Genomic DNA, 22357 nt, shown 5'->3' with positions numbered 1-22357 from the left:
TGAGATCTATGGGTAAAGAGTGTTATACAAATTTGTTTGTTTGTTTGTTTGTTTATTATTTAATTATTCCTGGTTTCCAAAAGCCAGAGGTTTCTGCACCCCATCACCCATCTTTCAACCCACTTAAGTAGAAGCATTATCAAAGTTCGAGGGAGCATTCAAACTAGGCAAAAGCAGTGTAGCTGGTAATGGGAATTACTCAGAAAGTGTCTGGTTGGCCGCCCTTAACCCATGGGCTGGACGCTCCCTACCCCTTTTATAAAACTCAAGGGTTATATTCAACATTAGTTGTATTCAGAGGAATCCATTTAATTGGATGACCGAGTTATCCATTTATTTTGATGGCTCTACTTTGAGTGTGAAGCATTTGGATATCACTCCCAATTATTAAGAACACCAACACAGAAATACACTAAAACAACCTAAACAGAAGAGATGGCTAATGTTATGTGTTTGCCTGAGCTTGAGTCTGGACTAAGGATTCTGAGCCCCTGTGTTCTAATTTGATACATGATATCCAATCACAGAACATTTCATGATTTGGGCCTCTGCCATTGGCCCTTAAACTCCGAGTCATGATTTGCAGCTTGGAAGTCTAGACATCCAATCACGTTGGGAGTGGGAGTGGCCCAGGCCTTCAGAAATGTATATAAACAGTTGCTTCGCCCATGTTGTCCACTTCTGTTAGTTCAATAAAAGTTCTTGCTATTACCACTGTGTCTTGCCTTGTGGGAACCCACCTACACTTCAGTTAATATATATTTTTCAAAACAAACCTTAAAAGCCTGAGGGGCGTTTCTGGGCCCTAGTGCTACATAAGCCCCATCTATGCCCTGGAAATGTGGAGAGAAGGTGGCCATTTTATTTTGCTGCTGTTGCCTAGCAACCCCTCTCTTCTACAAGCAGCATCAAAATGGCTTGGGTTGGCAGGGAAGAACAAAAGCATTGCAGGCGCAATTGCAGAAGGGAGTGTGTTCAGAATAAGAATGACGAAAGGCATTTGGAAATGATCCAAACGATTACCAAAACATCAGTCTACACTTCAATTGCCATTTTCCCACCGGTGAACAGGTTACCCATGTCCTACAAAATTAGCTGTGCACTATATGTGCCTCAGCTATGTTGGAGAACTTTGGTCTGAACATCCCAAAATAGATGAAGTGAGCTATGGAAAATGATGTCCACTCAATTGGGTAGAACCAGGGTCCCAGAACAGCTTTGCCACCAATAAAATTATTCAGATTTCCTATTAACCACGGATTATCCCCTTGAAATTCCTGGCAGACCCTGAAGAATTCATCCAAAATCTGTTCTGAAAATTGGGAAGGTAGTTTATTACGCACACACAAATGTATGCAGGAATTTGCTTGTTCGTGATTTTCTTATTTGCTACATTTTTAGTCACTTCTTAACCTAGTCCTCCAGGTGACTGGTTTCTAGATAGACACTTACTAAATAAATAAATATGGAGGTATAATATGTTATGCTTCCAGACTACTTGATTTGTGCAACATGCAAGGAAGTTTTTTCTGGTCTTTTTAGGGCTATGTAGGCCCTGGGTCTTCAGATTTTGTACCTACCCCTTTTCTTTTTGCTGGTTTTGCATTTCTTAATTTTCATAATGCACACACTCCTTTCTCTTATTACCTACAATGCCTTTTGTGCTTCAACCCCCCAGCCCCAGCCATTTTGCTGCAGCAAGTAGAATAGAGCATGGTTGCTAGGCAACTGCAGCGAAAAATAAAATGGCCGTCTCATAACAGCATGGCTATGGCACACTGGGGAAACTCAGCAGCTGCTTGGGGCCTGCTGCAGCCCCGGCATTTGAAGCAAATGTTCTTTTTGACTCATAACCACCTGGCCAGGACAGCAGCTATTGAATAAGTCATACAGCTTGGTCCTGTGGTTGTTTACTTGGAAGCAAGCACCACTGATGGGACGTTTTCCTATTAAATTTAGTTTAAAGGTTGCGCTCAGGCCCTGTCCACACTTTCGTTTGTCGCACGCTTTCTTAGAATTTGCAGTGGATCAGTTCACTGGTCCAAAAGCTTTTCATTTATATAAAGCACTGGTCCAAAAGCTTTCCGTTTATATCCCAATGCAGAAATATAGAAGACTTGCTCTTTACCGCTGTATCGGAAGGAACGAAAAATCCATTAAAACCCAAATGGAAAATTGTTCCCCTTCCAAACTGGGGAAGGGGGAATAAAATGGAAAAACACAGAGTTTCCTTTGTGACACATTATATGGATGTTCTTCTTCCACCTCTTTCAATTCCACCTCTTTTGTCTTTGCCGATGAATAAAATCTGCCAGTTGTCTACACAGCCTGTTGCTATGCTCTTCCAGTTCACTGCCCCATTCTAATTTTACATATGTGCCCTCCTTTTGCACTCAGACAAGGCACTATGTATATGTGAGCCAAAGCAGTTTCTCTTTCCAGCTCCAATCAGTGTTAGAAACTGAGATATGGAAGCTAGGAGCAAAATGGCACCTTAAACCTAGGTTATGGGCACAACAACGGAAATGTCTAGGTGCAATTTTTATAACAAGAATACAAAGCTGCATATGAATGAACTGCCGCTAAAATATTATGTTCGTTTTTCACATGGTCTAGTCCTTCCCCTGCCCCCTCCCCTAATATTCTTAAGGGGTCTCTTCTCTAGTCTTCAGAGAGTAGCTGGAAGCGGGGAGGCAGAAAAAGGTCCTCCTTTCCTTCCACTCTGCAGTTTTAATCCGAAATCTTAGGTGCAGGACTACAGCCAGAGCTCAAACTGCTTGCGCCAATGAAATTCCCTGTCGCGAAATGCGCATAGAACAATGGGAGTTTCGAACACCAATGTGTGTCGGATGTGCGACTATAACACAAAAATTGGGAATACAATGGACCACAAGAACGTGTGTCCGAGCTAAGCCAAGATAGGGAGAAATATGTCAGTGCATCTCCGGCTGAGCTGAGGGTGAGGGAGTTACTTGGGGCTGCCCTTGAGAATGACCCAGAAACTCCAGCGGGTGCAGAATGCCGCAGCGAGACTTCTTACAGGGTCTTCGCTGCGAGATCACATTCATCCGGTGCTATACCAGCTGCACTGGCTCCCGGTGGAGTACAGGATCAGGTTTAAGGTGCTGGTTTTAACCTTCAAAGCCCTATACGGCCTAGGACCCTCGTACCTACGGGACCGCCTCTCCTGGTATGCCCCACAGAGGAACCTATGGTTTTCAAATAAAAACATCTTGAAGGTCCCAGGGCACAGAGAGGTTAGGCTGGCCTCAACTAGAGCCAGGGCTTTTTCGACTGTGGCTCCAACCTGGTGGAACGCTATGTCACATGAGACTAGGGCCCTGCAGGACTTGACATCTTTCCGCAGGGCTTGCAAGACAGAGCTGTTCCTCCAGGCCTTTGGTCAGGGCACAGCCTGACTCCCTCCTTTGGCAATCTTTACAAAACTTTAGTTTATGGTTGCCATCAATTTTGATTTTAATTAATTTTTATAATGTTTTTATAATGTTGCACTGTTTTAGTGTTGTTAGCTGCCCTGAGCCCGGCTTCGGCTGGGGAGGGCGGGATATAAATAAAATTTATTATTATTATTTATTATTAACGTGACATAGCCTGGCTGCTCTGGGAAGCTTCTGAGCCAGCCAGAGATTTGCTGTATCTTAACCCGCTCATCCCAGCAGATCTTGCTACAGGATTGCTCCCTAAAAGATTGATTTCTTAAAAGGAACAAGTCTTAGGTGCCAGTTCCAAAGATCAAAGTGGTCGAGTGGGCATAGGTGGGGTAAAGCAATCCCATAAAGAAAAAAGAAAAAAATAGGGTGAAAAATGTGTCTAGGCCTCTTATTGCATCTTATATCATATATCACAAATATGTATATATTACGGAATCTCATCCAATGCACATTCCTCAAGCCTACATTCCTCAAGTTTTTAATGTGTGACATTTTGATGTATATTTAAACTTTGTTGGAAGCCACCCAGAGTGGCTGGGGAAACCCAGCCAGATGGGTGGGGTACAAATAATTTTTTATTATTATTATTATTATTATTATTATTATTATTATTATTATTATTATTACATATGCTGATAAATTGAGAATGCAAGGGAGAGGAAAACTAGTGGACAGGAGGGGGTACTTCACCCCTCCACTCCCCACCCCCCAACTGATTCTCCTCTGAAATTGGAGTTTTCCCCTCAGCTGCATTGGTGTTTATATTCAACTCCAGATCCTGGCTTGGAGGAAAACAGTTGTTGAGAACCTGGGACACATTTGTCCAATAAGAAGAAAGTGGCTATAAATGCCCATTTTTCTGCCTGCAAATTCTCCTCCACTGCCAAATTCATGTGATGACTAAAAGATGGGTTTTGAAACCCCCTGGTTCCCTGCAGGTGTGCTCTTAACCTGACTTTCAAATAGCACATCTAAAAGCACACCCAACTGCAGAAGAGACCCCTAACTAACATGAAGTGTTTTTATCATGTACAAAAGTACTTCTTGCTGTGTCAGCTGATTGCTTGTTCCTCACAGTTCTTAACATGCCCTCATAGAAAAAGTATCTGCAATCTGCATATAACTGCTGCTGACAACAAATCCTCTCTGTGCAAGTCAGAAATACTTATATTATATGCACTGATTACACCTGGCAGGTGAGCATCTTCAAATTCTAGTCCTCTTAACTTCAGCCTATTAATTTACCTTTAAAAAAATGCATTGTCATTTTGATTTCATAGACTTCAAAAACACATTCCCTTTCTTGGCTTGCGCAGTACAAGGTAAGCCATGATGGAACAGTGGAGAACATAAGTTTTGCATGCCAAAAGTCTTGGGTTCAATACCTGACATTTCTTCCCATGAGCCAAAATTTCTCACAGGACATTTTTTTTTCAAACTTTATTTTGGTAATGTGTCTCTTTCTTTTCACCTGTGAGTTATTTTTCTCCTGATATTCTCCATCATTATTTTGTGGTGGATGCCACATCCCTCTAGTATAACCGAAATGATACCAGGGGCTCATTCAGGCTTCCTATTGTGCCTCGTTTCTCGGCACAAGTCTGGAATTTAGATCTCCATGCCTGAATGGTTTTTTGTCATTGTTACTTTTTGTCCTGGCACTTTCCCTGGGAAAAATCCATGTTTTACCACTGAATCGGAGAAAGCAGCAATCGGGTTTTCTGCAGATTGCCGTTTGCTATGATTCAGCAGTAAAACGTGGATTTTCCCAGGGAAAGCATCAGGACACACACACAAAACCTGCACTCTGACACAGAAGTTTAAGGTGTGGACCTGTGCCTAGAAACTGCAGCACAAAAGAAGTCTGGATGAGCCCTGGGTCTGGGAATAGACAATAACAGCATCTATTTAAAGAACGACAGCTTGTTTTAATCCTATGCACAAGAAGTGTAAAGCAAGGTGGTGTAAATTAAGTTACACCACATTCAAACCCCATTCGGCAACGAGGCGGTGGCTACTCCCTGCCTAAGACTGGCAGAAGAAAAACAAGCCTTTAAAATAGTATTTTATGCTGGGTTGACAGGTCATGTGACTGATCTAAACAGGCTTAGGATCCTAAATCCCCCCCCCTCCCTGGTCCTGCTCCCACTATGGCCCCAAACTGCCCCCGTTGGGGACCTTACACCTGCCTCAGTTCCTCCAGCTGAGTCCCAGCTGGGACAAGCTAGCTTGGCTGGCATGTCTCCAACTGAGCAAAGTTTGGAGGCTTAACTCCAACTGAGCAAAGAATCAGCAGACTGTCCTAGAGATCCATTGCATGCTAAGCTGCTCATCTTGGCAGATCTTGCCATAGGATGATGATGATGATGATGATGATGATGATGATTACTGCTTTTGTAATTATACAAGTTTTTTGGGGGGGAGCGTCACATTAGTTTTTTAACTTCTTAGTTATAGCAGAAACTCTTTTCTTTGCTTTACACCTTTTGGGATCATATGGTTCACTGTATCATTGATATCCTTTCACCCCCTTATGAAACAAAAAAATTGCCAGTCACTGAGTTCCTGCTGTTCCTGCTAAATTTTCTTTTTAGCCTGACCTTTACACAGCCCATTATGTAAGTTAGCACACTTTCTGCATGGAGGACGAGCGAAACAGAAGGTCAGTTCTTTTTCCTTCCCTTTACCTGGACTGTACATCTTCTCCGAATTTGCTGGCACCGAACACCTCCCACCATGAAATGTCCAGCTACAAATGTGACAGCCATGCCTAACAAGGAAAACTAGTTACATATATGTGTGTAAGGCAACCTTGTATATTTATAGTTTGCACTTTTAATTCCTCGTGTAATAGAAAAAGATTCATTTTTATTGCATGGATTGGATTTCAAATCTACTTTTGTCACTGCAGCAGCCTGATTTTGAGCCAAAGAACACAGCAAGCTGTACATTATGTATTGCTAGCATTGAACACATTACCTGATGAGAGAGAGAGAAACAACATTTCAAATGTCTCTTGTTTTTAGATACGCAGATCAAGACATCTGCCCTGAGGAGGATACAGTTTAATACTGCTTGAAGTTTCTATTAGCGTAGAAGAAAATGCATAGTCCTAAATAAAAGGAGACAAGTTTGTAAATGGAAGCTATTAAAGGCTGAAATGCTAAACAAAGGTGAAGGGCAACAAACTGGGACTGCAGGTGTTTGAAGAAGTTCGTGTCTAGCACACCAAGTGAGTCCATTTGTTCATGGCCCCATATAAATCTGCTGATTTGTCTACATGCTCAAAAATGCTCAAAAATGGCTTGCACTCTAGTGGGCAACGATATAAGTATCCTGAAAATAGCCTCAGAGGTTCACACAAGTAGCTTTCCCACCACTTTCAAAAGAAGCGGTAGGTTTACGTGGCTGAAATTGGACCCAAGCACAAGTGTTTCCTTTTATTTCAAGGAACAATCCACTGTCAAAACTGGGGGTGAACTTTGCCACTCTGCCACTGCCCACTATGCAAATTAGAAGATAGCGAAAAGTGCAGTGGAACCTCAGTTGGCGAATGTAATCCATTCCGGAAGACTTCCGAAACGTTTGACAACCGAGGCGCAATTGCCGGTTGGCAAAATCCATTGAAAAAATGGAGAAACGCACCTCGGAAGCCGTTCGACTTCCGAGGCGTGTTCGAAAACAGAAGCATTCACTTCTGGGTTGTCGGTGTTTGACTTCCAAAGCGTTTGACTTCCGAAGTGTTCGACAACCGATTTCCCACTGTATCTGATAGTCATGCAGTGACTCTCAAAAAGATGCTCCAGGATGAAGATGCTTTGAGGACTGTCAGAACACCTTCCTGGAAGGTGCGCTGGCGATCTCTGCGAGGGAAGCTCAGAGCAAAGAATCTTCACCCAAGCATCCCTTTCAAAGGCAAGATGGCTGGCAGTGGGTGTGGCTCATCAAAATAATTACGTTGTTTTCTTTCAGCTTGCAGTTAGAGTTCGCGAATAAATCTAGTGATTCCTCATCTTCATCATGCACACGTTTCTTTCTCCCCCTGCTCCCATCATTCTTCCATTCCCCTTTCCTAGATGCTGAAATATAATGAGCTCCCTCGACCTTCAGGACATACACCATACCAAATTCCTACATTAAAGTTCATAACATTAGCTAAGTTTCAACAATGAAATACATGTTATGTCTGGCTGTTTGCATCTGACTCAGGCTGCCTTGCGCTTGCACATCTTTCATCCTGAAAGATTCTTTAACTTTTCAGCAGCTTTCAGAAGTGACCTTTAGTGCACGGGGTCCTATTTGCATCAGCAAGGTATTCAGGTGGGGTGGTGAAAATACATCAAGCTGAAAAACCATTGCTTGAGTGAACAAAAGGTCTTGGCCTCTCCACAGACAGGCAGACGCAAAGATGCTACATGATATAATTTGACAATAAATCCTTGGTATGATAGTTAGTATATTAATATGTAAGCAAGAATTTGGGTTTTGTGATCAGCTGTGATAGGGTGTGATGAGTTGTTTGCAATGCAGATGAGAAAGGTATATTTGCTGTGTCTTTGAGGACTTTTTGTGTCAAAATTTAGATTGTCACTTTGGAGCACTTTGGGTTTGAATGACAGGGGCTGTTTCAGCCCTCGAAAGATATTGTAATTCCATAGAGAAACTGGGAAGCAGGTTCTTAATATAGGGTATCACAAACCATTCAAACTAAATTCTGCTTTATAACATGCTTAAAACTGCTTTTGGTGTAATGTGTTAGAATTTTCATGGCATATGAAGACTGGTTTTCAATTATATATCTCAAAACAAGAGACTCTGATTCAACTCTTGCCCACTTCAGAAGCTGAAGCACGTGATGGTAAAGAACATATGGCCTGGTTAAAGGTAAAGGTAAAGGTACCCCTGACCATTAGGTCCAGTCATGACTGACTCTGGGGTTGTGCGCTCATCTCACTCTATAGGCCGAGGGAGCCGGCGTTTGTCTGCAGATAGCTTCCAGGTCATGTGGCCAGCATGACTAAGCCACTTCTGGCGAACTAGATCAGCACACAGAAACGCCGTTTACCTTCCCGCCGGAGCGGTACCTATTTATCTACTTGCACTTTGATGTGCTTTCGAACCGCTAGGTGGGCAGGAGCAGGGGCGGAGCAACGGGGGCTCACCCCGTCGCAGGGATTCGAACCACCAACCTTCTGATTGGCAAGTCCTAGGCTCTGTGGTTTAACCCACAGCGCCACCCGCATCCCAATGGCCCGGTTAGGAGGTTAGAAATTCTATACAGTTGTACCTTGGTTGTCGAACGCCTTTGTACTTGTACATTTTGGCTCCTGAATGCCGCAAACCCGGAAGTGAGTGTTCCGGTTTGCTAATGTTTTTCTGAAGCCAAATGTCCGACATGGCTTCCAGTTGAGTGCAGGAATCTCCTGCAGCCAATCAGAAGCCATGCCTTAGTTTTTGAACCGTTTGGGGAGTCGAACGGACTCCCAGAATGGATTAAGTTAGAAAACCAAGGTACCACTGTAGTGAGAACCTACACTTTTCCCACGGAATGTGCACAGGTTATTGTAAACCTTGATTGTTCATGGCTCTTGATCCATGTGGAGGATCCGGTGCATGTTCAGCTAAACATATGTTGGTTCCCGTTTCAGACCTTCCTCCCCAGTCAGAAAAGTTGGGGTGATGCTGAGAAGGACAGAAATGTTGGAGCATGTGTTGGCCCACTTCTTCCTCTTTTCTGAATGATTCCTATTGGGGCTTAGGTGAATTATCATTCTACAATGTAGTTTGTAAACAGAAACTGTAATTCTGATCTTATTAAAATATTGATCATTATACCCTTTTATTTTATTTTTCTGGTTGTTTTTTAAATGTATTTCATTTATTCTGAGATAATCATAGGAAAGAGAGGGAGGAAGATCCAGGAGTGGTTGGGTGAGTGGGGATCCTTTCCAAAACATAAGGTTATATTGAAAAAAGCCATCCTGTTAGCTCAGTAACTTCTTCCTGTGCAATGGGACTTCCTCTTCTCATGTGGGGGGGGGGGAGGTGGGAGAGGGAGATGAAGTCCTGTAGTACAAGTGAAAGTCATTGCACTAACAGAATGACTTTGTTGGCTACAACCCATAAACTAATACTTTTAAAATGCTAGTGTTTCTTCATGTCTCACTCAAGTATTTTTGTAAACAAAATGCAGCTGAAAAATGAAGATCTCCCCCATCACTGAAATATTTGAAGATAATTATTAAAGTAACAAAGTATATATATAAACTTTTCCAGGCTTTAGTTACATCCATATAATACATTGTCCTAGCTCTATGAATTCTATTAAGTATGATAAAATAATAACTAAATTATACTGTGTTTGATAAATAGCCATTCTTGTCTTAATGAGATCATCACATTGAGTTATGCACTTAAAGGACTTTCCTTTGTAGAAGAGAGTGCAATTAATGAGTTATATTTTTAGTTCCTTGACAAACGGTTGTCATAAAAAAGGCATAAAATGTACTAAAAGATTATCTGTGTACATGTGCAATCTTTTCTGAAAACAGTTATTTCTTTAACTGAATAAGATATTGGCTCATATCCCGCATAGTATTATAGAACAAAAATGAGTGGGTTTTAATAGATGCAATGAAATTAATTATACAGCATACAGAAAGGGCTGGTAGATTTAAGGTGCTCTTAGGACCACTTCACAATGCTAAGTTTCTTGATATAAAGTGTATGCAGGAACACTGTCATGTAGATTACAGCTGTGCCCATGGCAGCCAGCAGTTATCCCATGGTTGGTTGAATGGGGCTTGTACTCTGTTGACTCCATAGCAGGGGTGGGGACATCTTGTGACTGGCGGGCCAGATTTTAATCTCCCCAACCCTGGTGGCCAAATCTGGCAAGTGAGTTGAGTCCACAGCTGGCGATGCTGCACTTTGAAGCCCTGGTTTTGAGAACGTCAAAGTGCAGCATCTTTACAAAGGTCTTTCAGTCACAGACAGCTATTTGAACCTGGGGTTTATAGAGTCTGTGGATTTAGAAAATCTCTAAAAAGCAGGGACAGGAATTTTATCTCCCCATTTTAGCACTTAGATTGAGAAATAAAGCACTACGTTCTTTAGAGTCCCTCTCTAAAGATCAGGCAGAGCTTCATCTTGCAATGTGATCTATAGGAGCTGGCAAGTCAATTCCTGAAGCTCGCTGAGGTGGATCTGATTTGCAGGCTGCTGGCTAGTCACTCTTGCTGCAGAGCTCACATGCCATGGAGATAAGTATGCCCATTACATTCTGTAACCACTGAACACACTCATTCCTCATTGTGTTTCTCGGTTCTTCTCCTCAAGTAAGGTTTTCCCTGCAAAAAAAAGTTACTTTGTACTTCTGCAAATTGTGAGGCTCTCCCAGACCTGCTGATATCTCCTTCTGGTTGATGGATGCTACCATTTTGGCTACAAAAGATCCACACTTGTGTTCGTTGTCAGCATATACAATTCCACAGGCCAGGCTGCATCAACAGAAGTACAGTGTCCCAGTCAAGGGAAGTAATAGCCCCACTCTATTTTGTCTTGGTCAGACCATACCTGGGGTATTGTGTCCAGTTCTGGGCACCACAATTTAAGAAGGACAAGCTGGAACGTGTGCAGAGGAAGGCAACCAAGATGATCAAGGGTCTGGAAACCAAACCTTATGAGGAACTGTTGAGGGAGTTGGGTATATTTAGCCTGGCAAAGAGAAGGCTGAGAGGAGATATGATAGCCATCTTTAAATATCTACAGGGCTGTCACATGGTGGATGCAGCACGCTTGTTTTCTACTCTGGAGGATAGGACCAGAGCAAATGGATTCAAGTTACAAGATTCTGACTAAACAACAGGAAGACCTTTCTGAGAGTAAGAGCTGTTTTTTCTGTGGAACAGACTCCCAGGAGAGGTGCTGGACTCTCTTTCCTTGGAAGTTTTTAAGCAGAGGTTGGGTGGCTATCCGTCATGTATGATCTAGTTAAGATTCCTGCAGTCTAGGTGGTTTGACTGGATGAGCCTCAGAGTCCCTTCCAATTTGACAATTCTGTTCTTCTATGAGACTGAACCATTTGCAGGAAACAAATACAAGTTTTGGGAAGTAAAATCTATTCCAGGCTTCTATTTTGAAGCTAAGGTTATGATCAAGGTTAGCTTGAGGTGTCAAGAAAGTGTGACTGTGACAAGATTTAGTGACAATGTGAGGACAAATTAATGCAAGATCAGTGGCCCAGCTATTGATTCTTATCATGGGATCCTGCTGAAATGAAGTAATGATTTAATTAGCCTTTTATGTATACTATTCTGGCTCCCAGAATAGACTGCTCTCAGCTTTGATGTCTACAGTTCCTTTTCCACTCTCATAAGTGAGCAGAGAGACTCTGGAGGGTTGATTAAATAATGATGCATGAACATGTGTACGAACACAGAGACACATACACAAATCCTATTTGTTAAACTATTCCTGCTGTTGTTTTCTCATAAAAGGCAGCAAATGCATGTCTTTCACTTCCCCATTTGAGCCTTTAGTGTTTCAAAACTGCCATACGGGGATTACTCACCTGCAGTAGCAATGGACTATTTGAAGCCTGAGTGTTTGTGTAGATTTCTGAGTATTACAAATAGTTAAGGCCTGCTCACTTATTGCTCTTAAGGGAGAGGTTTCAACCCAGCGAGAGTCTTCAGCATATTGTACTTTCAACTTCCATTCGCCAGAAGAAAGTTGCAAGTGAACTATGCTCTACCACGTGCAGTTTAATGATAATGAATTGTTCGACTCATGCTCCCCATTTGCTAGTATCTGTTGACAAATGACCACCTGCGATGACTGGTGAAATTAAATCACTAATACGGCAAGTTAAAAATAATCAGTCCTCGGGGAAACCTTTATTTTATCTAACTTACTAAAGGCATTAATTGAATGCTGGGCACCAGTGTTGGTCTTGCTTTCTGTGTATGATTATGGTTCACAGAGAGTCCTGACTTCATAGAAAGATGCAATACTGGTGGTGGTGGTGGAGTGTGTGTGTGTGTGAGAGAGAGAGAGAGAGAGAGAAGAGAGAGAGAGAGAGAGAGAGAGAGAGAGACAGGAGAATACTTTGCCAATTATTTTATTTTATTTTTTAAAATTGTAGCTTCATCTTGCCCAAGGCAACAACCGACCAACCAACCAACCAGAGACAAAGACATACATTTAAAACATCCTGCTCATTTCTAAAAGGCCACAGATAGTTAAAGACCAAAGGTCTGGTTGGAGAGAAAAGATTTTGCCTAGCGCTTAAAGATATACAGTGGTACCTCAGTTTTTGAACGTCTCCGTTGACGAACATTTCAGTTTTCGAACGCCTGGAAGTAAATGCTTCAGTTTTTGAACACGCCTCAGAAGTCAAACATGCCACGTGGATTCCACTGAGTGCAAGATCCTGAGGCCTAGGTGTCAGCTGTTGAGTTTTCAGTTTTGAACGTTTCAGAACTCAAACTGTCTTCCAGAACGGATTGCATTCGAAAACCGAGGTACCACTGTATAAAGATGGCACCCGGTGAACCTCCCTGGAGATAGGACTCCACAAATGGGCTGTTCTTGTGTTGCCACCCTCCAGATCGCTTGTGGAGGGGGCACACAAAGAAGGGCCTCAGATGGTGATTGCAGAGTCTGGGGTGGTTCATATGGAAGAGTCGATCCTTAAGGTAGTGCAGCTTCATAGATCGAAACCAGTACTTTGAATCGAGCCTGGAAACTGTCATGGCACTGTTGACAAGGAATATCCAGAGTGAGAAATTAACTCTTTTTTGTGAAAAATACCATTGCAAGTTAGAAAAGGCATGTACATTAGTTCTGTGTCTCTCGGCTGCTCTTAGGTGTGCAGTTGCAGCAAGAGAGAGGGCCTGCCCCCGACTCCACACCAGCCTGATCTCTCTCTCCTCCTTCACACAACTGTTCTCCACTCTCCAATCCTGCAGATTCTCCTTCCTCTGACTCTTATCTCCTGGCTGTTACAGGCTCCCCCAGGCATACAAGACTTTAGCTATGGGAGAAGCAAGAACCTCTTTGGAGTGTTAGTGCTGTTAGCCTCTCCATTGTAGGCTCAGGTTGTATATATGTGGAAATAAACCTTATATCATAGAGACACTTCAGTCTCTGCTGTGCCTCATTGTCAGAAGAAAACAGAGCCTGGGTAAAGCATGAAACTCCCTGGAATCTCGCAGAGCTCAGAGACTGGGGATGGCATGTAATAGTATTTTAGTATTTGTGATTTAGCACCAGAAATGTATGCCAAATAGGAATAGCTTGTTTCTAAGTTGAGAAGCTTTTGCCCACGTATTAAAGAAAGAAGCGCCTTATTTAATAACATCTTTTAAATAACAACACCTGGTTTATTTTTATCCATATAAATAGGGCAAGGTTTTATGGTTGAGGCTATGCAGGCTATATGAAATCCAGTAAAAGAGAAAATTTAAAAGTGCATTGTATTAAATGGCACATTCATAAGAATTTAGGGTGTTTATAGTATGCATGCAGCCACCCTCGGTCACGATTACATTTGAGTGAGCTGGGGGGGGGGGGCTAATGCAAAAACCTATTATTCTCAAGACACATCTTAGAGCCAGGAGATTCTGAAACAAAGCGCTAGGACTATCGAAAGAAAAACAGTGGTGGTGGTGAACATTATGGTGGTAGAAACCAGTACACCAAAGTAGAAAAAGTCAGGCCACACGTTGAATGAAATGTGGTGAATTATATTGCCCCTTCATTTACTTGAATCAGGCTTGGATTGGGGAAGCCAGTTTGCTGGTGGCAGTAGATGCAATTGCCTATGATTGCAGAATGCAATTTGTTCACTAATTAATTATTAGATATATTTGGTATGTTTCATTCATTTCTCAGAGCTGGTTCACAAACGCGTGTAGATCAGGGGATCCCTTGTCATTTCATTATTCAATGTCCGGCGCGTGTGAACTGTCTACATTGAAAAGCACTTTCCTGACCTAAGGCTAACACCCTATGTGGCTCCCCAAGCAATTTTTCTGCCCTCCCCCCAAAGCTACAACTGATTTTGGCAACAATGAATGGTGCAGGGAGGGGAAATTAAGTATATGTGTTGTTCAGGTGGACAGACTGACTTCTAGCCACAGCTCAACCTGGCATGTAGTCGCCAGAGAGTCAAAAAATGTTGTGAGCATTGCCTTCAGGCCAAAAACTTTAGCCACCTCTGACTTGAGGGAATCGGAAAGGTCCATCTTTGGTATGTGATCTGTCAGGGCTCATTCACAATCACAATTCATGACTTGATATGACAATCAACAAGCACGCAGCATGAGCATCTCCTTCGTTAACCCGCCAGTAAAGACAGGCAGATTGATACACAGAAAGTATTGCCATACGAGGTGGGGAAGGGGTCCTAAAATACAAAGAATTTTTTTTTATTTTATTATTTTTCGCTCTATAAGACGCACCAGACCACAAGACACACCTAGTTTTTGGAGGAGGAAAACAAGAAGAAGAAAAATTCTGAATCTCAGAAGCCAGAACAGCAAGAGGGATCGCTGCGCAGTGAAAGCAGCAATCCCTCTTGCTGTTCTGGCTTTTGTGATAGCTGTGCAGCCTGCATTCGCTCCATAAGACGCACACACATTTCCCCTTACTTTTTAGGAGGGAAAAAGTGAGTCTTATACAGCAAAAAATACGGTACTTTTGTATGTTCCTGATTCCAGATTGCCAAAAACAAAACAAAATGCAGTTGAAGTGTGTTTGCTTAGCATTATTAAGACTCATCCCAGAGCAAGGCTATTTCAGACTACAGTCATTATCCCATGGGTTACTTGAGCATATGCTAAATATTTGATCAGCAACAGCATGTGTAAAGAGGAGAGGGTGCTCATGAGAGCCTCTCACCAACACCACTTCTTCTTGGGTGTAAAAATATAATTTGTTGGCTTATATTGCATAATTAATAGCTTGGGCACTGGCTCTACCCAGTGCTTCTGTGACCCTTTCTGTCTTATTCACGCATCACCTAGCATTGGTCTTATTGGTAATGGGGGGAAATGTTTCTTTACTAGAGTTACTTCATATTTACAAAGATGGCTTCCGCTTCTATGCCTACATGGTGGGAGTGATTTTCGTGACCGCTTCATACAGGATGGAAGAAGAGAGATTGAGAGAGCAAGAGGGACGGTGCTTAGAGGTTTAGTGGGAAACCACAAAGTATGTTTCCCCCTGACTATCTTCTGGTCTCAATCCTGCCCTCTACTGACTGGAGGCCATAAGCTTGTTCTCTGTTCCAAAGGAAGTCCCATTGAGTTCAAAAGGGCTTCCTCCGTAGTTAAGTGGATATAAGACTTCAGCCATCACTGATTTCAGCTTTCAGTGGATGATGACCACTATGGTGGGTACGATATTATGCAGTAAATAATGGCATTTGTAACCATAATGAGAAGTTCCTTTTTATAGTATATATCCTCAGATGATGCTTATACCATTGCAGGCAAAGGAGCACTGTTGCTGACACCTATTCCTCCCTTTTAATTCAAGCAGAGAGAGATATAACTATCCTTGAAAAACCATTCACATACTGTTACAAATGTTCCGTGTGTTGCCATTTATGTTCATATTCAGAGCAACCCTTCTTGTAGGTCTCTTACAGTGATGATGCGTGGTTCTTGACCATCTACATCAAAAGAAATACAAGCCAAATGCTACCCCCCATATGCTATAGGTTAGAGAATATGGTACCTGTGTGATGCCATAAATGCATATAACATCATATACTGCAAAGTTAATTGTGACAGAACACAAGGTCTTTACTTGCCAGTCTGGCAATCCTTCCCTGTTTCCTTCCCTGATGGAAGTAAAAAGAGTGTTGGCATTTCTACTGGACATTAGGAGAATTTGCTATTGCACTCTAAGAATACTGTTCTAGGGTTTAAACCTACCCATCTGAGAAGCTGTTGTCTCATTACATCCAAGTTTAAAGCCTGAGTTACAATGAAGATGGTTGGAAAGAGGGATATGATGTTCACTAAAGTGAAAACTTCTGGTACCACTGAATTATCTGATGATGAGTGTTTTTGGTTATCCAGACTGACATTGATGATCTAAGAATTATGCCCCCCAAGTTTTAAATCCCCCAAAAGCTGTAGCGTGTGGTCTTTGCAGAAAATTGGGGAAGCAGTGCCAACATTACTTGTCTGAGTTTACTACACTTTTAAACATTACCTTGCTTAAGTCTCCGCATTTGACTTTCCTACAGAAGAAGTCCCCCTGCTTTCCTGTACTATAGTCGCTTCTCAACAATTGGTTGCCTTAGTTCTTAAATGATTGTGTTGCCCATTTGCTCTCTGCTTTAGGAATCCACCATTCTCCATCCCTCTTAGTTTTCTTAACATTATCTTATCTAGAGTTTTGATCATCTTGCCATAACATTAGTGAAGATAGTGCTTCCTAAGCATGACCACTCAGAAGCAACTCCAGTTGAATTCAAGGGGACATTAGCTTGTTTGTGTTCATCGTAAACATACCTGCACTGGTGATGTCAGTAGTAAAGGTAAAGGTAAAGGTACCCCTGCCCGTACGGGCCAGTTTTGACAGACTCTGGGGTTGTGCGCCCATCTCACTTAAGAGGCCGGGGGCCAGCGCTGTCCGGAGACACTTCCAGGTCACATGGCCAGCGTGACATCGCTGCTCTGGCGAGCCAGAGCCGCACACGGAAACGCCGTTTACCTTCCCGCTGGTAAGCGGTCCCTATTTATCTACTTGCATCCGGAGGTGCTTTCGAACTGCTAGGTTGGCAGGGGCTGGGACCGAGCAGCGGGAGCGCACCCCGCCGCAGGGATTCGAACTGCCGACCTTTTGATCGGCAAGTCCTAGGCGCTGAGGCTTTAACCCACAGTGCCACCTGCGTCCCACCGATGTCAGTAGTAGTAGTTTTTTTTTTCCCATTCTCCTAGGCTGGAGAAAGAAAGGATACTTAAGCAGCAACTACATATAGCTGAAATATGGCTACATATAAGAGTTACATCACACATACCATCTTTAAATGTGTACCCCTTTTGGAGGGGAGGGCGTACACCTAAAATTTAAAAATATGAATGCAACTTAGGCAGTATTTGGAAGCATGTACATGTGCTCATTTTGACTGAACTCTAGCCAGCAAGCCCAGTGTTGTAACATTGAGTAAATGTATACTGTGAAAGGAGTTAGTCGAGTCACTGACTGATACACCAAATGTCATTCACACCACAATGGGCTCATTTGGGTGGAGCAGGACACAAGCAAGGTCATTGTTCAATTACACCAGTGCAACTAGAGGAGACCAGGACTAATAAAGCAAGCGAGCTGGAAATTGTGAAGGGAGAAGCTTTCTTGTATACTGCAAAATTGAAACTCTCAGTTACATGTTGGGAGACGAGAACAGCATCTCCCCTTTGAAAGTCGGGGATTAGCCTTGCAAGATGAAAGAGGAACGTTTCTCTAGATCAGACCCTAGCTGCTCCGCAGCATAGAAAATGGCAAGTCTGATAAGTCGTGGTGCAGCTTGTTAAACGAAAGCAGCAATAACAAACTGAACGTGGGAGAGATAAGCGATCATCAATGTGAAAATGAAAATGTTGTGTCAAGCAGAGAGCAAATTCGGTTTTAAAAGAAAAAGAAGATAGGGACTTCTTTTTTTCAGAACATCATTATTTGTTAAATGGCATGTGCTTTCCCTAATATTTGCGGAACAGTCAGCGGGAAGCGACTGCATTCTGCTAAGATAATGAGTCAAAGAAACACAGGGAGCATATGGAGCGGGAGGGATGATTGGGTAACCCAGTAAACACAAACCAAAATAGGTTCAATATTGTCGGAAAGGGACTGTGGCTGAGCTTTCTTTATGGTTCCCCAAAACAGAAATGTAGATGATAACATTTAATGTGCTAATTCTCTCTGTGTGTGTGAGAGAGAGAGACATGAGAGACAAAGACCTTTCCCATTGTAGTGAGGTGACACAAACTCTTCATTTCTTGACCAGCAGGGGTTCCAGTTCCTGGGGACTGAGCACTGTCCCCTCCCCCATATTTTAGTAGTTGGGGTTGAGGGTCCCAATATCCCCAAAGCACAGAGGCAAAGTGCAGAGCCGAGCGTGGCATAGCTTCAGTGGCCAGCTCCTTCTCCCACCATGGAGGAGGAGGAGAGTCAAAGCAGCCTCCCACCGGGTGTTGTTGTAATTATGTATTGATTTACGCTTTATTGTGAGCCGCTTTGGGCATATTTATATGAAAAGGGCAAAATGCAAGTTGGAATAACGATAACAACAACAAATAGGGTGTTGACAGGGTGCTACCACTTTTATTGCTAAAGGCTACAGCAAGCAGAAACTCAGTTAGAACAGCTTTTCCTGGCAGGGAGATGCAATGATGGACTAAAGTACATCTGTTGATATTTGCCTTCTATGTGGGCTTATAAATTTTGGGTGATAATTTTTGAGTTGCCCTTTTTTTAAAAAAAAGGAAAGTCACAGAACCACTTCCCACTGAGGAAGAGCAAACCTTGTTACATGGTGGCAAAACCAGCTAAGGTTGATCACCAAAGATGGGGAAATTGTCCACAAGATTTCCCAAGGAATTTATTCCTTGTATAAACTGGCATGATCCGCTACTGCGAGCTGAATGTGAGGATCAGAATGTTGTTATCCATCTGCATACGAACTGACCCAGAGCCTGCACTTGTCATCTGAGACCTTTCTATATGTTCCCCATCCCAGAAAGCTTTGTAGGGTGGCAACAAGAGAAAGGGCCTTTTCTGATTGTGGAATGCTCTCCCCAGAGAGACTCGCCTGGCGCCATCACTACATGTCTTTAGTGCCAGGCAAAAATGCCTATGGCTATAAAACAATATTTGACCTGTAAAAGTCTGGGGAAGAGGACTGTTATTATATTTTATTAGGCTGTCTGTCAGTAGGCTTTTTATTATGTTTTTATTATTGATGTTCTATAATGTGTTTTTAATATTGTATACTGCCCGGGGATCTTTTAATAAAGGACAGTATATAAATTGAAATTCATCATCATCATTATCATTATCACCATATATTGTTATGCCTCTTGAATGATCTGACATAGTTCTCAACTAAAAGAAGAAAATCAAAATGTGTGTTTGTATTTTCAGAGAAGATATTTTTTAAAATGTTTTTAAATGCAAACTTTGGGATGAGGTATTTAAAAAAAAAATCATAACTTAATGTGAAATGGTGTGGAGTGAATACATAAAAAAGAGGCTGTTCTATCCATCGCTAACTGTCCATTCCTGCCAGCCTGCTGCTTCTTTATTCAAGCAAATCTTTTGAAAAACTCCCTGTCTAAATATCACAGGTGTCAACTTGTGTCTGTGTGTGTCCTTTGAATCATTGATATCTATACTAGCTTAAATAATTGGAAGATAAGTAATGGTTCCACCAAAAGTTATTATTAAGTGCTAAACAATTGTCATGCAGTGCCAGTTGTGGTTTTGTTGCCCGAGGGCTGCATTTTTTCACCTATCAGATCTCTGGATAGACACAGGAAATTGACTTCCTTTGTTTTCTTTTTCCTGCCCTTAAACTCTGCAGGTCAGCCCTACCCCGGGATGCATCCGAGCCCTAATGAAGATGCTGTATTGCCCTTACTGCCGGGGACTTCCCACTGTGAAACCTTGCAACAACTATTGCCTCAACGTAATGAAGGGCTGCCTTGCAAACCAAGCTGATTTGGATACCGAATGGAATCTCTTCGTAGGTAAGAACAGTTGGAGGGGAAGGGAGGGGAGGAGGCGGCGGGAGGAAGCCATTAATCTATATAACTCCGTGAGAAGTTCAGAAAAGTTCAGCATTTGCTAAATTGAAAACGGGACATAGTGACTGCATGCCTTCGTTTGGTTGTCACTCACACTCTCCGATCAAAGTTTCTGCGGTTTATAGGGGACGATCATTGTTCCGCCTTGGAGCTGTTTTCATTAAATCTCTCTCAGTGTCACACTGTCATGTGATGTTGAAATTCCTAAGCTAAATTCGTAGGTGTGTGTGTGTGTGTGTGTGTGAGAGAGAGAGAGAGAGAGAGAGAGAGAGAGAGAGAGAGAGAGAGAGAGAGAGAGAGGCAGAGAGGCATACTGCAAATGTTTGGGTTGGGTTTGTGGTAACAAGCCTAGCAGGAGAGAGAAATTGTGTGAGAGAGTATGCTTTGTGTTAAAGCTATCCTGCTTCAAGCTGATCTGCAAATATGAAGGCAACACAATCCTTGGTTCGTTTTTTCCCTGAGTCAAGTATGATTGGGGGAATGAAATGCTCTGAGGACCATCGATGTGACAGGCAAAACTATCAGCCCCGATAACTCGAGTTAAAAATATGCCAAATTCTCTCCTTCCATGCTCAGAATAATAATAAGGCATCATGCTGATACATAAATAAGAAAACGGGAAACTTCATTTCAGATAGGTGGCCATTCTGCTGTAAGTCAATTTAGGTAGCTCTGTGCCTTCCTGGAAGATTTTTGTTTTGCCTACCATCCAGAAATCATTGGTGGGAAGAGGAGATGCCCAGCTTCTAAACAACAAAATGTAACCATAATAAAGATAATGAGGAAAAGGGAACAAAAAGAAGTTGATCTGAAAGTCGTCTTCGCCTGACTGAGTGCCACTACAGGGTGTTAAGTTTTGGGTTTCTTAAAATAAAATATAAAAAGCACTGTATTAGTGAAACAAAGCAAATATCTGATGTCTTCCCATTCCAAAAAAAGTCCATTGGGTGTCGAGTGATTTTCTTCCCTTTGTCACAAAAAAAGCAATTAATTTTCTTGAAGTGCCTATTTCATCTTCCTGCCTCCTTTTGAAATAATTCCCTTTCACTGAATACCTTGGAAGAAAACAAACGCACAATGAGCAACGAGGCAGAACTCTGCTGTGAAGGAAAGGCAAAAATGTAGAAGAGCTCTTCACATCTTAATTCCGGCAGAAAACACACCCAAGTGGACTTGTATTATGTTGGGTTTGTAGACTGTGTAGAAACTACAGGGGGCTGGATGAAAAAAGGAACAGAGAGAAGGCACATTGAGGAACATATATTGAATATACTTTTAAAAGGTACTTGAGGGAGAAATGACCGTGATGAGTCGAGATGTGTTTACATTCTTAGTTATCCCAAGATACACCCTTCCTGGACACATATCATTATGTAAAGTGAATTGCATGAGATTCAATAACCAGAGGGAAATCGGCACACTTCTCTTTCATCCAATGACAAATTATTTCATTGATAATAAGCAGGGTCAATATGAAGTTTTCACCACACTAGACAAAAAACTATAAAAGTGTCCAGCCCACTCAGTTACAATCACATGGAGGGGAAGAACAGGATTGTGACCATAGACACATTGTTGTCATGGCCCCATCACCAACCACATCTTTGGGGGCACAACTGTAGAACTATAGAATGAAAAGGTGTTGTTTGTGTAAAAGCTCCACCTTCCCCCATAATGTGGAACCTAATCTAGTACTAAAGAGAGTCAGCAAATGAGTGTGTACGCATGCATTCATGCCATTATTGCATGTGTTTTGTAATTTATTTTTTTTAAAAAACCCGAATGACTGGAGCTGATGGCTGGATGAATAAATGAGTTTGTACACTATAGGTAGGGTAGTGGTGCTTCTACCGTATATTTTTTCTTTTAAAAAATGAATGTAAGAATACTTTCTAGTACTAATATATAACGCACAATATAATATCGCTAGATACTGTAAAATGCTGTAATAATGTATAATGCATAACTTTGTTATTTACGGCTATTGTTAAACATCCTTCTCCACATACAACCTCCTAAAATAATGTCTTCCTTATCATTTTATTTTAGCAGTGCAAATAGTTTCATGATAAACCTTTGTTTCCT

At 42.1% G+C, this 22357-nt stretch overlaps 1 protein-coding gene across 2 annotated transcripts in view; it reads left to right on the top strand.

Annotated features, from left to right (window-relative positions):
- GPC6 (glypican 6) overlaps window positions 1–22357 on the top strand; it is a 787401-nt gene that overhangs the window by 572343 nt on the left and 192701 nt on the right. For both annotated transcript variants that reach the window (XM_081908218.1, XM_081908217.1), the window contains exon 4: window positions 20050–20215. In XM_081908218.1, the coding sequence (XP_081764344.1) occupies window positions 20050–20215 (166 nt within the window). The remainder of the gene's footprint in view (window positions 1–20049; window positions 20216–22357) is intronic.

Source organism: Podarcis melisellensis (genome assembly GCF_964234715.1).
Source record: "Podarcis melisellensis genome assembly, chromosome: 4".
Classification (NCBI taxonomy): Eukaryota; Metazoa; Chordata; class Lepidosauria; order Squamata; family Lacertidae; genus Podarcis; species Podarcis melisellensis.
This window is presented reverse-complemented; position numbering and strand designations above follow the sequence as displayed.